At 34.8% G+C, this 14,579-nt stretch overlaps 1 protein-coding gene and 1 pseudogene across 1 annotated transcript in view; both read left to right on the top strand.

The window, feature by feature from the left end:
• ALG13 (ALG13 UDP-N-acetylglucosaminyltransferase subunit) overlaps positions 1-14,579 on the top strand; it is a 99,016-nt gene that overhangs the window by 71,854 nt on the left and 12,583 nt on the right. The window contains 2 exon segments of the mRNA XM_045817449.1: positions 11,084-11,296; positions 13,294-13,334. Of these exon segments, the coding sequence (XP_045673405.1) occupies positions 11,084-11,296; positions 13,294-13,334 (254 nt within the window).
• On the top strand, positions 2,161-2,385 carry LOC123805000 (annotated as a pseudogene).

Below are 14,579 nucleotides of genomic sequence, written 5' to 3'. Positions count from 1 at the left end.
TGAACATGCACATAAAACAGCTCTAGTGATTAGATAGGATTACTTTAATTTCCAGGATTACATTTGTTTAACCTACTTAATAAAATATCTTTTATAATTAAGGAATCTATGAGATTTAAGTGAGCCAGGATTTTATTCATTTATTTATTTTTTTACAAATTCAGCTTTGATGTGATTTTGTAGCTGTCATTTTGCTACCCCTCTGAAAATTATTTATTTTTCCTTTTTATTGAATGTATTAGGATGACATTGGGTAACAAAATTATAGAGGTTTCAAGTACACAATTCCATAGCACACCATCTGTATACCATATTTTGTTTTCACCACCTCAAGTCAAGTCTCTATCCATCACTATTTATCCCCCCATACCCTGCTCTAACTCTCTGTCCCACCCCAGCAGTCACCACACTGTTGTCCTTTTCCATGAGTTCTTTCTGTATTTGTTTTCTTTTTTGCCCAACCCCTCCACCCTTAACCGCCAACCACCCACCCCCACCCCTGACAGCTGTCAGCCTGCTCTCTATGAGTCTGTCTCTATTTTGCTTGTTAGTTCATTTTGTTCATTAGATTCCACGTATGAATGAAATCTGTCTTTCTCTGACTAGCTTTTATTTCACTTACTGAAAATTTAAAGGACTGTCTTACTTTCTCTGACTTCGAGTTAAGTTTTATTACACAGGAATTAAGATAGAGGTGTTTTCATACTTCACAGAATTAACTCCTGACAAATTGGTTGTTAAATACATTTCTGTATATAATGAATCATTTTTTTCATGAATGTTATAAAGAATATAGGTGCTAGAATTTAAGAGATCTAGGTTAGAATCTTGGTTTTACAACTTAACTGGCTATGTAATTTGGACAGGTTATTTACACTGTCTTATTTATGAGCTAATGGGTACTGATAGTACCAATTTATGAAGTTGTTGTGGAATTCCAATGAGATAATTTAATTAAAAATTTTCAGAACTCTGGAAAGGTGATAGCAACTATAGCAAAGCTTTTGGCAACAATAGCATAGCTTTTCAATCTGAGTCTCCAAGTAAAAATGGAAATGGCAAAACCAAAACCCATGGAAAATACTTAAACAAAACTAGGTGACAAACATGTAAGCAGGTAAGGACAAACCACCAGTTACAAGACCTGCATGCCAATTTCGAAGGAAGGAGCAGCTAAGACTGGCAAGGGATTTGACCTGTCCAATACTAGATGAGTGCTTTGGGTACATGCCTGAAGCAGTTTGACCCTAAGAATTCTCATAACTGACCTTACAGGTATCCCTTTTAGGATAGTATTCTTTACTGGGCAGAAACTGCTGGGAGTGAAATAAAAAATGATCAGGATAGGGAACAGAACAGGTCCAGACTAAAGTTAAGGAGGAGAACATAGCCATAGAATATAGATAGCAGTTATTTTTTTTAACGCTACATAAAAACAATTGCAAAGAGAGAGTCCTATGATGTTAGAAAAGCTTTCCTGTACTCCACCTCATTCTAAATTTCACAAAAATAATTTCATGTAAAAATGAACCCATGAAAAGCACCAAGATCAAATCCTATACAAAGATGTTTTTTAAAAAATAACATCCTTATAGACAGTAAAAGCATTTCAGACTGTGCTCACTAAAAAGAACTAAACATCCCTCACTGGTGTGGCTCAGTTGGATGAGTGTCATCCCACAAAGTGAAGGGTCACTGGTTTGATTCCCAGTCGGGCCATGTGCCTGGGTTGCAAGTTGGCTCCCTGGTCAGGGCGTGTATGAGAGGCAACTGATGGATGTTTCTTTCCCTCCCTTCCCCTCTCTCTAAAAATAAATAAAATCTTTAAAAAAATAAAAGGAACTAAACTAAAAGTAAACTAACAAGTATTTCAGAATGAGCTAAAGACATTAATAAAATAAGACATTGAAGAATAACAAATCAGGAAGAGTGGTGGGTTGGGGTTTTGCCTAGCAGAAGCAGCCATGGCACCAGAGACACACGGTTTGACAGGGCCTACCCAGTGTTCCCCAGGGTTGGCCACTCTGAGTCCCATAGAGTGTGTATGTAGTAGAGCTAAAGAAGAAGACAACCCAAGGTCACCCATCTGAAATTGTAATTGGCTCACTAATAATCCCAGGACAAAGTTAGAGATCACAACTCAAGCCTAAGCCTCCCTTTCCTAAGACCACTACAAAGATGTTTGATATAAAGGCTTGGGTGAGTATGTTGTGGAATGGGCTGCAAAGGACCCATATGGCTTTTTTACAACAGTTATTTTGGCCTTTATTTCTAGCAGGTGCTGTACTGTCCTGGAAATTGGCCAAGATGATTGAGGCCAGGGAACAGAAAAGACAAAAATGTCAAGAAAATACTGCAAAAGCTAAATGACTAAAAAAGGATTGAAGGAATGTACAGGCTCTGCCACTGCAGAAAACTTATTTGGGAAATTATGCAGCTTTTGAAGGACTCTCTAAGATAGGGGTGTCAAACTCATTTTCATTGGGGGCCACATCAGTTTCGAGGTTGCCTTCAAAGGGCGGAATGTAATTTCAACTCCTTAACAGTTAAGGAGTACTTTCATTAATATAGTCCTAAAATTATTTTGGCCCTTTGAAGGCAACAATGGGGCTGATGTGGCCCCTGGTGAAAATGAGTTTGACACCCTGGCTCTAAGGTTTCTTTTCTGGATTTATGATTAGTAAACAAAGTCTGAGCATATGGAAAATTCATGTTAGTTCTGACCTCTACTATAGCAACTTTTAGGCTTTGGTATAAGAAGTCTGTTAACAGTTATTGTAAAATCTTTATAACCAACTTAGTCATTTGTCATTTTGCAGCTTATATCCTGAGATGTAAACATCCTGTGGGGGAAAATGACTTTAGATTGTGAACTGGATTCAAATACTGGCTCAAAATTGGGCCCTGTTCTGGATGAAGGAAACTAAGAATGTAAAAATCAGAATTGTCCTGAGGTGAAAAGTGTGCTTTGACTTAGAAGAGATCCAGTATATTAATTACATTTTTTATCATTACTACTTAATATCTTACAACCATTTCTGGCTTTCTCAAAGCAAAGTAGTATTAATCAATGAGTACTTCAATTTTTTGCATTTTTCTCATTTTAGCCTTTTGAGATACTGGTAATTATTAGATATCCTGCCTTTTTAAAGGTTAATTTTAAAAAATTCTCCTATCATCTTGACTATATAGAATACCACCTATTGGATATAACAATTTTTGTGCTTATGAACACTGCCATTACATAGAGATAACTTGTTGACTAGAGTAACACTATGATTTAAAGCTTGTAATAAGAAAGCCAAACCTTGTAATAATTTGGAAACAGTTTAGTCTTACTTGTGCTAAATAGAAATGCGAAGTAGTTAAAATGGCTTATCTGATAATTTGCTGGTTATATGGATACCACTTTTATTTTTTATTCTATTTCTTTTAACTTGTGATTTCCTATAATTTTTGATCAAACAAGTTCACACTGAAAATTAAAATTTCAAATTTATTTTAAGGAACTCTTAAAGAGTAAATAAAAAAGTCTAAGTCATTTCATAAGTGGTAAAGAAAGTCTTAACATTTGGAAAAAAATTTTGGAATAGTAATAATTGGGTTAAAAAGATAAATTATGTCAAAATGAGAATGTGTTGTAATTAGAAATAAAAACGGATATTTATTTCCTTTAGTTAAGTGTAACTGGAACTTTTTATTATGAAATACATCTTTTATAAATGCATGGTCCAATAATTTTACTTGTGTCAGTATTTAATAGCTTATTAATATTTTCTTAATCTCTGGTGATGAATTTTAAATTACAGAAATTGATTGTCCAAGATCTTTAATTTAAAAATAAAAGTAGATACTTAAATAAATTTGATACTTTTTTGTTAGGAAAAAAGAATAACAAATCAGAATCAGAAAAACTCAGATGAGGTGATAGAACTTAAGAAAGCATTAGAAATAGAAGCAAGTCATTTCAATGAAGACTAAAGAACATGACTAAATGTATTTTATACAATAGAAAATGCTCTAAGAGAAAGATGTTAGAAAAGGGGGTATCTAAAGTGAAGAGAAAAAAGATTCAAAAGTGACATACTGAAGTTAGGTAAAGGAGATCAAAGTCTGACAGAAGCCCCTGAAGAAGAAAACCAAAGTAAGGGAAAAGAATAAATACTAAAAACTGTAATTCAGAAGACTTGCCCAAAAGTAAAAAAGCTTTAAAACTAGCTACTGAAATATTACTACTCTGCATGCATGAGACTGTTGACCTAGAACAATCAAAACCAGGATATTCCAGGAAAGTGACTGGACTTTAAATAAATAGAAAGTCCTTTGATTACCTATGTATAATAGCCTATGGAGTATAAAAGAAATAAAATAACTATCATACTTCTACAGCAATGCTTCATGACAGAAGAAAATGTAATAACATTTAAGATAATGAAAGAATGTGTGAACCAAAGATTTTATATTCAACCAAACATTTTCAAGCCTAATGGGCAATAAATATGTAAGAATTTAGAGTATATTATTCACATGAGCCCTTCCTGAACAATCTACTAAAGTTACGCTGTCAAGCGAGGTAATCACTAGGGACATATGATTATTTGAATTGATATTAATTATAACTAAATTAATTAAACCTTCAGTTGCTCAGTCACACTAAAGTCATACCTAGTGCTGAAAGTCATCTGTGGCTGGTGGCTACATTATTGGAAAGCACAGATAGAGAATACCATTTTGTGCTGTGTGTAACACTCTTCCATGTATAATGTGTACCCATATTTTTGTGCATATTATACATGGGATGTAATCATACCGATGTACAATGTACATCCTTATTTTTCCCTCAAACATTTGAGCAAAAAAGTGTGCATTATACACAGCAAAATATGGTATTTCTGTCATCACAAGAAATTGTATTGGATGGACAACAGTGTATTAGAGAATGAATTGACTTTTAGACTACTAAAATAATTAAGAGATATCAACATATAAGACCCGATGGTAAGCATTAAATATGTATTTACCTGCAGAATTAAGACAACAAAGGCTGGGAGGTTGAGACTATGCTATGTAACGCCCCTATGTTTGGACAATGTGGATATAACCTAGCTATTTTTAAAAATGACAGAATTGAAATACCACGTGTCAGCAATTTTTAATGCTCCCAGTCACACTTCAGGTTCTTTTGTCTAGATACTCAGATTATTATTCCAAGTCTATGTAATGTCGGCTAAAACACATAAGTGAGTATTGGATATTCTAATTTTATCCCATGTTCTTACAAGCCAGTAGTCTCAGTATGGAAGAAAAGTAATACAGATGTGATAAAGTGAATAAGAAAAAGCTTTTATGGTCTCAAGTTTGAACTAGAAATATCACTATGAGCTTGAGGTATTTTATCTTTAAATATATTTGTATTTTACTTAGCTCTGTTCACTGGAAAGGCCCACAGTGAGTATCCTTAGCACTCAGTTTGTGGACTTGAAATAACATTTTTCTCTTAAAAAAGAAAACCAAAAAACAGATTTGTGGAGAAATTGCTGATTCCAGGTCTGGAGGCCTGGGCAGGAAGTGTTCAGGTGAGCCTGGACCATCTTGTCACGCCAGATAGCAAGGAAGTTATCAAAGACTACTAGGGTCATGTGAAAAGGACTCAGGAGCCATGTTGAAGAGGTTCCCAGTGGCCAGAAGATGGAGCCAGTTTGAGCCTCAACAGTGATAATTGCAAGAACATATCAAATATGTTAAATTTAAAGGACCCTAATGATACGTTAAAAATTGCTCATCTTAAAAGGATAAGAAACTATTTTATTTTCTTGAATATTGGAAAACAGAGTGAAAGGATCATTTATCCTTCCTTTCTTATATGAACTGTATTACTAGGAAACCAAATAGATGAGGGAAAATGTTTCTATGTTAGTATTCTAACTAATCATTCAAAAAGAAGTGGTAGAATATAATCATTTTGCAGTCCTTATTGAATGGATGGCTATTAAACAGCAAGAGCTGCTAAGATTACAAAGATGGCAAGACATTACCCATATATGTGCCTAAGGAATTAATTCTGAGTTTGATCAAGCCTCCTGGATCGAGCTGCCTATCTGAAGGAAATACAGAAGAACATGTTGAAATACACCGTGAGTATATATTCAGTAAAATCAGACTGTGGGAAACTCAACAGGTCTAAGGGCCCAGATTCTTCTGAAGAAAAACTGAAAGAAAATGACAGGGATGGAGATAGCACCAATACATTAAAAAAAGATTCAAGACATCAACTTTAAAAAAGTGGCTGGGGATGCACATTTGGGTGACAAAACTCTTAAGAGAGGAAACCACAGAAAGTAATTACTGTGAAAGTCAGGGTAGTGGTTAATTGTGGGAGGGACAAGATGTGTAATTGGATAGGCAACATGGAAGTTTTCTGGAGTGCCTGGTTAAGTTCTATGTACTGACATGGATGTGTACCTTAAAAGAATTCATTTATTTTCAGTATCTGTTTCACTTATGATTTAAAAACTATATGCTTACTAGCACAGTGCCTGGAACAAAAGCATGCAATAAATATTAATTAATGACCATAGAAAATTTTCATTTTAAATGTTAACATAGATCCTGGTTTTACTACTTTGGGACTAATGGTAGGGGAAATTTTTTACTGTCTACTTCCAGCAAACATCTAAGCTTTAAAAAATCAAGTGACAGGTGAATCAAGCATTGTAATGACCTCATTTATGTAGAATCATTGAACACTTACCCTTTAAATGCCAAGTTTGTGTTACATACAGGTATTTCTAAAAATGTTTACTGCCGTCATTTATTTTACTTTTTGTTCTTTGAGTTTGAAATTCAGCTATAACCGTACCTGGCCATGGCTGCTTTTTAGTTGCTCTTTATCTGTCCTCTAGATGAAACAACTTAGGTTTTCTGTTGTTATTTGTGTGACTGTCTGGCAGTCCCATCCCATCCTCCTGTGAGTCACTTCCTATCTTCCAGGTAACTATATGCCATGATTGCCTTTAATTTGAGACTCCTCATAGGCATCAAATCTTGTTATAACTGAGTTTTGGTAACTGTTCCCAAGATTTTTGCCAGGGCCAGGGCTAGTGACTCACTTCCCCTAAAGACAGCTACTATGGGCCAGGGTCAGGGTTAGTTAAGGACTTATTCACCCTTTTTTTTTTTTTTACAGTTTTTAAATATTTTTTCATTTTCTTACGTATATATATTTGTTATTGTTGTTGAAGTACAATTGTCTCCATTTTCACCCCACCCCACCACACCCCACCCTACCCTACCCCTGCCTCCCGCCCTTGAACCCACCCCCTTTGGGTTTGTCCATGTGTCCTTCAACATGTTCCTTGATGGTCCTTCCCCTATTATCCCTTATTATCTCTCTCCCTGCTCTTCTCTGGTTACTGTCAGATTGTTCTTTATTTCAGCGTCTGTGATTGTATTTCGCTTGCCTGTTTGTTTTGTTGATTAGGTTCCACTTATAGGTGAGATTATATGGTATTTGTCTTTCACTGCCTGGCTTGTTTCACTTAGCTTAATGCTCTCCAGTTCCATCCGTGCTGTCGTGAAGGGTAGGAGCTTTCTTTCTGCTGCCTAGTATTCCATTGTGTAAATGTACCAGTTTTCTGATCCACTCATTTACTGATGGACACTTAGGTTGCTTCCAGTGCTTGGCTATTGTAAATTGTGCTGCTGTGAACATTGTGGTGCATAGGTTCTTTTGAATTGGTATTTCAGGATCCTTAGGTTATAATACCAACAGTGGAATTGCTGGGTCAAAAGGCAGTTCCATCTTTAGTTTTCTGAGGAAATTCTATACTGTTTTCCACAGTGACCGCACTAGTCTGCATTCCCACCAACAGTGCGCAAGGGTTCCCTTTCCTTCACATCCTATCCAGCACTTGTTTGTTGATTTGTTTATGATGGGCATTCTGACGTGTGTGAAGTGGTATCTCACTGTGGTTTTATTTGCATCTCTGTGATGACTAGTGATGCTCAGCATCTTTTCATGTGTCTCTGGGCCCTCTGTATGTCCTCCTTGGACAAGTGTCTGTTCACGTCCTTTGCCCATTTTTTAATTGGATTGTCTTCCTAGAGTGGAGTCCTGTGAGTTCTTTATATTATATTTTGGAGATCAAGCCCTTGTCTGAGGTATCATTTGCCAATATGTTTTCCCATATGGTTGGTTCTCTTTTTATTGTAATGTTGTTTTCTTCAGCCACGCAGAAGCTTTTCATTTCAATGAGGTCCCATTTGTTTATTCTTTCCTTTATGTCCCTTGCTCTAAGGGATGTATCAGTAAATATATTACTGTGTGGAATGTAAGTGCAGGCTTATGTCATGCACGTGCAGGTTTGTATCCCGTGTCTTAGAATTTTGATACTTTATTCATCATGGATTTTTTTTTGCATTAATTTTGTGGCTGCTGAAATTTTGTACCTCACTGTACCTTAGTCTTGGCCATATCCTTTGATCTCTAGTGAAGCCAGGTCTTGCCATATATACATTCGCATTTTCTTCTAAAATGTCCTGAAGCAGACTACGCATACATAGACAGGGAGAAATAAGCATTTTGAGTGCATTATGTTGGTTTCTATTAATATTTTGGAAAAGTTTGCTTCCATTGTCCTGGAGCCATCCCTTGAACTATGTGTATTAAGCTATAGAGCCCTATTAAGCCTGTGAATGAGATGCTCATAATCTCTAGAGGAACTGGAAATTATAAAACCTTTTTTCTTAAGGGGCTTATTGTAATATGCATTTCCAAGAAAGGTGAATTAAGACCAAGTAACCTCCAATTTTTTCTGCCCTTTATTCTCTCATGTTCATGAGTAGTTATTTACTATCTCTATGTCTAGTAGTTGGTTTTTACCTACTGATCATAATTGCATTCTGCTATCTTTAGCTAATTGAACTTATTACTCCATTAGCTTTTTTAAAAATTAAATTTATTGGGGTAACATTGTTAACATTACATAAGTTTGAGGTGTACAGTTCTATTGGGTTGGCCAAAAAGTTCATTTAGTTTTATTCTATGAAATAAAAGATACATTTTTCACTTTTACCAAAAACTTTGTTGATTTGGATATTTTGAGTATGTCAGCTATCTCCTACTATTGGCTTCTAGTGAGTAGAGGCCAGGGGTGCTGCCAAACATCTTCCAGTGCATAAGACTTATTTCGCCAAAATGTCAATAATAACCAAGAAACTTCACAAACCACTTTTGACATGTATGATCAGTCACAACACCTTCTCCATACACTGCACAAATCTTTTTTTTTTCATTTCCATTTTGTTTTTACCATTCTTGAAATAAATCATACTACACTGAAAGTGTGCATCATCTTCCATTTTCAGTATTAAAATGGCTGCACAAAAATTCACCAATTTTGAGGGGTTTTTTTAAATGCACACTGATATGACAGCTGTCATAATACAATCTAAAAATTATTTCGAATGAGGTTAAAGACAACTAAGCAGTACTAGAGCTATTGTACAGAAAAAACTAAATGAACTTTTTGGCCAACCCAATACTTAAGCTATAATAAAATTGCATTAGCCCTGGCTGGCGTAGCTCAGTGGATTGATTGAGTGCGGGCTGCGAACCAGCGTGTCTCAGATTCGATTCCCAGTCAGGGTACATATCTGGGTTGCAGGCCATGACCCCCAGCAACCGCACATTGATGTTTCTCTCTCTCTCTCCTTCTTCCTCCCTTCTCTCTCTAAAAAATAAAATCTTTTAAAAAAAAGAATATACTTAAAAAAATAAATAAATAAAATTGCATTTGTATTGGGTAAAGTAACAATGGTTATAGTGTAAGAATGTTAAGTGCCTATGGGTAACCTCATATAATGTTATACTGCTATTATTAACCTCCCCAAGAATTAAGAGTTTTCACAACAGTACTTTTTTTTTTTCTTGTAAGTGACACTAATTAACAGAAGTAGAGGGAAAAATCATTGGTGATTCAAGCTCTCAAAAAATGAATCAGTTATTGCACAGAAAACACCTCAGGTCAATGTTTAGGGAAGCTAGCCTAAAAAAGTATGTTATTTGTAAGTTGGTTAAGTCTGGAAGTTTTTCAGTTTTAAAATTCTACATAGGAATCAATTGGAAAATAATTTACATACAAGTCAATATTAGGCTTTTCAAGTGGCTACAGTTTTGATAGTTTAGAAAATAAATGAAGTCAGCAAAGATCCTAAGTTTCTGTGTGTGTGTGTGTGTGTGTGTGTGTGTGTTTTAAAGACGCATGGAAGGAAGTACTTGAATTTCTAAGTCTGCTAAAATGTTCAGTTAAATCTGAAGGGTTATTTCATTCATCTTTTGTAAGAAACTTAACAGACTTGTATGGTATACTGTGTATATATGGAGACACTTATTTTTATTAGGTTGGAAGTGCATTTCCTTTTTATCATAGAGGAATGATAAAAAGGAATATTTAAACATAATTATATTTGAATTTCTTATGTCAAAAACTGAAACTCCTCAGCGAGTATTGTTTTTAAACTATACTAACAATTGTGGAAAGTTAAAGGGATAACATTTTATTTAGCTTGTTTTACATTCTGTATGTTCTTAGAAATGGAACTGTCATGACTTAGAGTTTCCTGATACTCCTTTGATGCTATGAAGTAGAAACCTTCAAAGATTACCTCAATCTGTAATCTGTGCAAATTAGTCTCTTATTAGCTTCTGAATCTTGTGATTTGACTGTTTCAGATGGCTGAAAACATCTTTAACTGTATATTAAGCTAAGTAAAACTTCTGCTTTAATGATAGTACTTGCTTTAATTTATGTACTTGCTAACTGATGTTCAAAATCTTGGTAGAGCTCTGAAGCTTCCAGTCTTTCCTTTTAAATTCAAGTAACTTGCTTAACTCAAAATAACCTGTAATGAACCAGTTTTCAATGGGCATGTCTAAGAGAATGTGGAGCAATTCATCTTCCAAGTTTTTGTTAAGTCAAACCATAAGAATTTGGGTCGTTTGACCATGTTGGGAACAGAAAAGTAGTAGGAGATGAATTACTTACTTTTTGCATTGTTGCTTCATGTTTTGTTTCTTTTTTAGTGATTGTTCCACCGTCCTATCCATACCTCTCTGCTCCTGTGCCTGCCATTGCTGCCTCTCTGCCACCACCACCACCTCCTCCTCCACCACCTCCTCCTTCTCCTCCTCCACCACCTCCTCCTCCTCTTCCTGCTGAGGTGGGGGAGGCTTCAAATTTACCACCACCACCTCCACCTTACTCCTGTGATCCAAGTGGCAGTGATCTGCCTCAAGGTAAGTGGATTTTGAGTCTTGAGTGTGGATTATTTAGCTTTGGGATTTTTTTTTTAATTTTAGAGCATATCTCTGGTTAGCCAGTAGGAGTAGGGTAGGGGACCAAATGGAAATGAACTTGAGAGTATAAGGCCAAGTAAGTGACTAAGGAAGGGAACAACTGAAAGGTAAGAATATCTTCTACATAATGAAGAGGTGGATGGTTGAGCTGACTCGTGATGCTGCTTCTTGGTAGCTACATGTCTGCCTTGGAGAAGATTCTCAACTGGATATCTCTGCTCTCAACTATTTTCTTGAAAAGCAGGAGTCAATACAAAACTTTCTCTATTTTCTTGAATTCCTACTACAAATATCTAATATTTAGGATTCCAGATGAAATTTGAAGACTTTAAAGGGTTTTTATTGTTGTGTTTTTTGTTGTTTGTTTGTTTGTTTTTGAGGAATTAGGGGTCTGAGATGCCTTGGATTTTATCCATGTGTTCTTGTTTCAGGAACTAAGGAGTAGAACTAAGGAGTAGCTTTCCATCGGATGTTCTTTGTTACCCCTCAGTTTGGCAGTGTTTCTCAAAAGAGAATTGTAGTTGCAAGTTGCTTGTAGCTTATTTATAGTTTCTTTGCTATAATATTCTCTTGATTTTTCTAGCTGCTTGTCTATTCTATTTTGTTTTTTTTTCCCCAGCCCCTAAGGTAGCCACCAAGATCATCTTCAACTCCATTCTGTTTCTTTTTCTCTACTTAAAACTTCAGTATCACCTTTATGTAGATGATTCCTAAATTTATCTAACCCAGGCCTTTGAAGTTCTGGGTACTTGTCTGTAGCTACTTGGTAAACATTTTTACTTGGCTTTCTTACTTTCATTTAAAACCCAATCTGATTATGATGAAACTCCTCATCTTTATCTCCCTTCTTCTCTCCAGGCCTCACAAAATGTTAACTCCTTGATTTCCAATTTTGTTAACAGTGTGTCATGTATTAGTACTTCATTTCTTTTTATCACTGAATAATATTCTATTGTATGCATATATCACATTTTATTATTAGTTGATGGACATTTGGGTTGTTTCCTTTTCTTGCTATTGTGAATAATACTGCTATGGATATTTGTATACAAGTTTTATGTGGATGTATGTATATGCCAAGGAGTGGAATTTCATGCTATTTAAAGTGACAGTAAATAAATGTGTATGTGGCACTAAATATGTACCAGAAGTCTCCAACTTAGGAAAGAGGAGTTTCCTGAGAGTTCATTTGTTAGTGGAACGGAGGTTATATTATCTTTCTTATAAGAATATACATGGATCACAGGTCAATCAGTGAAAATACATTTAGAGATATAATTGGAATGCTAATGCTATTCCTTCTTCCCCCATACATCTAGTATATGTTAATTTGTGAAAAGATTTTAATTAAATTCTATGTCAGGAGAAATTTTATCACCTTGGGATTTAACTTATTAGAGGTTATCTTGCTCACTACCTCCTTTTTTTTTTTTTTTGGAGATCTAGTGGTGGTTAGTCTTGTTTGCTACAAAACAAAGTGAATTGTTTCATAAGTGCTAGTTATGTCAGTAGACATAACTTATCTCAGCATTAGTAGAGCATTTAGTTCCTACTGTGTATTAGCTCCATTAACTGAGAACCAATATGACTGCTTATGTAGTAGATTTGTGTTGACATAAAATTTTAGTCTTGAGACAAACAAGGAAATACCTTTACTAGATTCTTCTTAAATATTAGTAGAATGGAATTCCTGTAACATTTGCTAATATTAAGAATAGAAATAAAATATGTATTTGGTAATTAAACCTTGGATCAGAAAATGATCTTACCTGTAGTGGCAGGTAAATGGTCGTTTACTATTAGGGAGAATTGAGCATGGTGTTGATGTGGGAAGACCAAATTAGTATCTACCTTAATACTCAAACAGAAAAGCTTTTAAATAGTAATTATAATTGTTTGTATCACCTAGTCACTAAAATTAAAAATTTTAATTCTAGATACAAAAGTTTTGCAGTACTATTTCAACCTGGGATTGCAGGTAAGAGTCCTGGTAAAATTGCTTGATAAACTCTATATTAAAAATATAAGCTGTATTGATAATCAGACTCTTGAACTTTAAAAATCAAGAACATTATGAGGAGGCCAGAGGTTTTATTTCTATCTTCATAGAATATCTCTGAAGATGATATAGGTCACTTTTCTACTTTAGCCTCCCAGTGCTTCAGTTTCTCTTACAAAATAGTTGTTAAATTGTGTGAGTAGACTCTAAGCAGCGCAACTGTAGCACATATTGGCCTCCATATTTTAACATCATGTGCCAGCACTTCACTATGTTTTTCTGCCTCAAAATAATAAGTGGGTTATTTATCCTGCTTAAAACATTTTTATGACTATTTCTTCATTTCATGTGAAAAATAATTTAGACATTTAAAGAACTGTATTATTTTTAAGCACTCATGTGTTCATAGATATTTGCCAAACACTTGATTTTCACCACTCCCCTGAGTTGTAAAAGATGGGTACTGACAAATACCTTAATATCACAGAAAGGTGTCTCTGATTTCAGGTAAGAGCTCTTTTATTTTATTCTTTCAGGGATCATTTCCCCCCTGAAATGCTCTTGTCTTCTGACATAACAAGATGATGATGTATTTACTGAAAAGTAATGATGCATCTTAATATTTAGCAGCTAGAACCTGTCTCCTGGATAGTCCTCAGAGTAGTTCATATTCCCAGACACTGATTTCCTTAAAACGATGGACATATCATTTCCAGAAAATTATCTTCCTCAACTGCCACACATCTATAAATTAAGATTAGTAAAGTGGGTTTTTGTTCTTTGAGACTGTATTTCATAAAAGCAATTTCAAGAGTTGAAAAATAAACCTGCACTTCAGCTATGTTAGTTATTATAGTCACATGTAGAAACATTGTAACTCATTCCACAGGGTGAAGGCATTTTTACATATTCCTCCTGCATTTAATGTGATGTGAATACAAGGAAATGAAGAAAATTATTTTAATACATTTTTATAGTAAAAGTGATAGTATTCATTGTATTACATCTGGAAAATATTAAAGTGTAAAGAAAATCAAAATCACCTGTATAACATCTGTATATCTTGATAGAGTTTTTCGGTATATTTTATAAAATATGGACTATGCTATATAATTATGTAAACTTCAGTTAATAGTATGAGCATTTTTCCTTTAAATATTCAACAGGATGATTTTTTTATTGCCTATATTGTGTTCCATCATAGATATATCAAAATTCATTCAT

Source organism: Phyllostomus hastatus, unplaced genomic scaffold, assembly GCF_019186645.2.
Source record: "Phyllostomus hastatus isolate PE091 unplaced genomic scaffold, TTU_PhHast_1.1 phas_scaffold_28, whole genome shotgun sequence".
In the NCBI taxonomy this organism is placed as follows: Eukaryota; Metazoa; Chordata; class Mammalia; order Chiroptera; family Phyllostomidae; genus Phyllostomus; species Phyllostomus hastatus.
The sequence above is the reverse complement of the archived record's forward strand: the minus strand, read 5'-3'. Positions and strand labels throughout refer to the sequence as shown.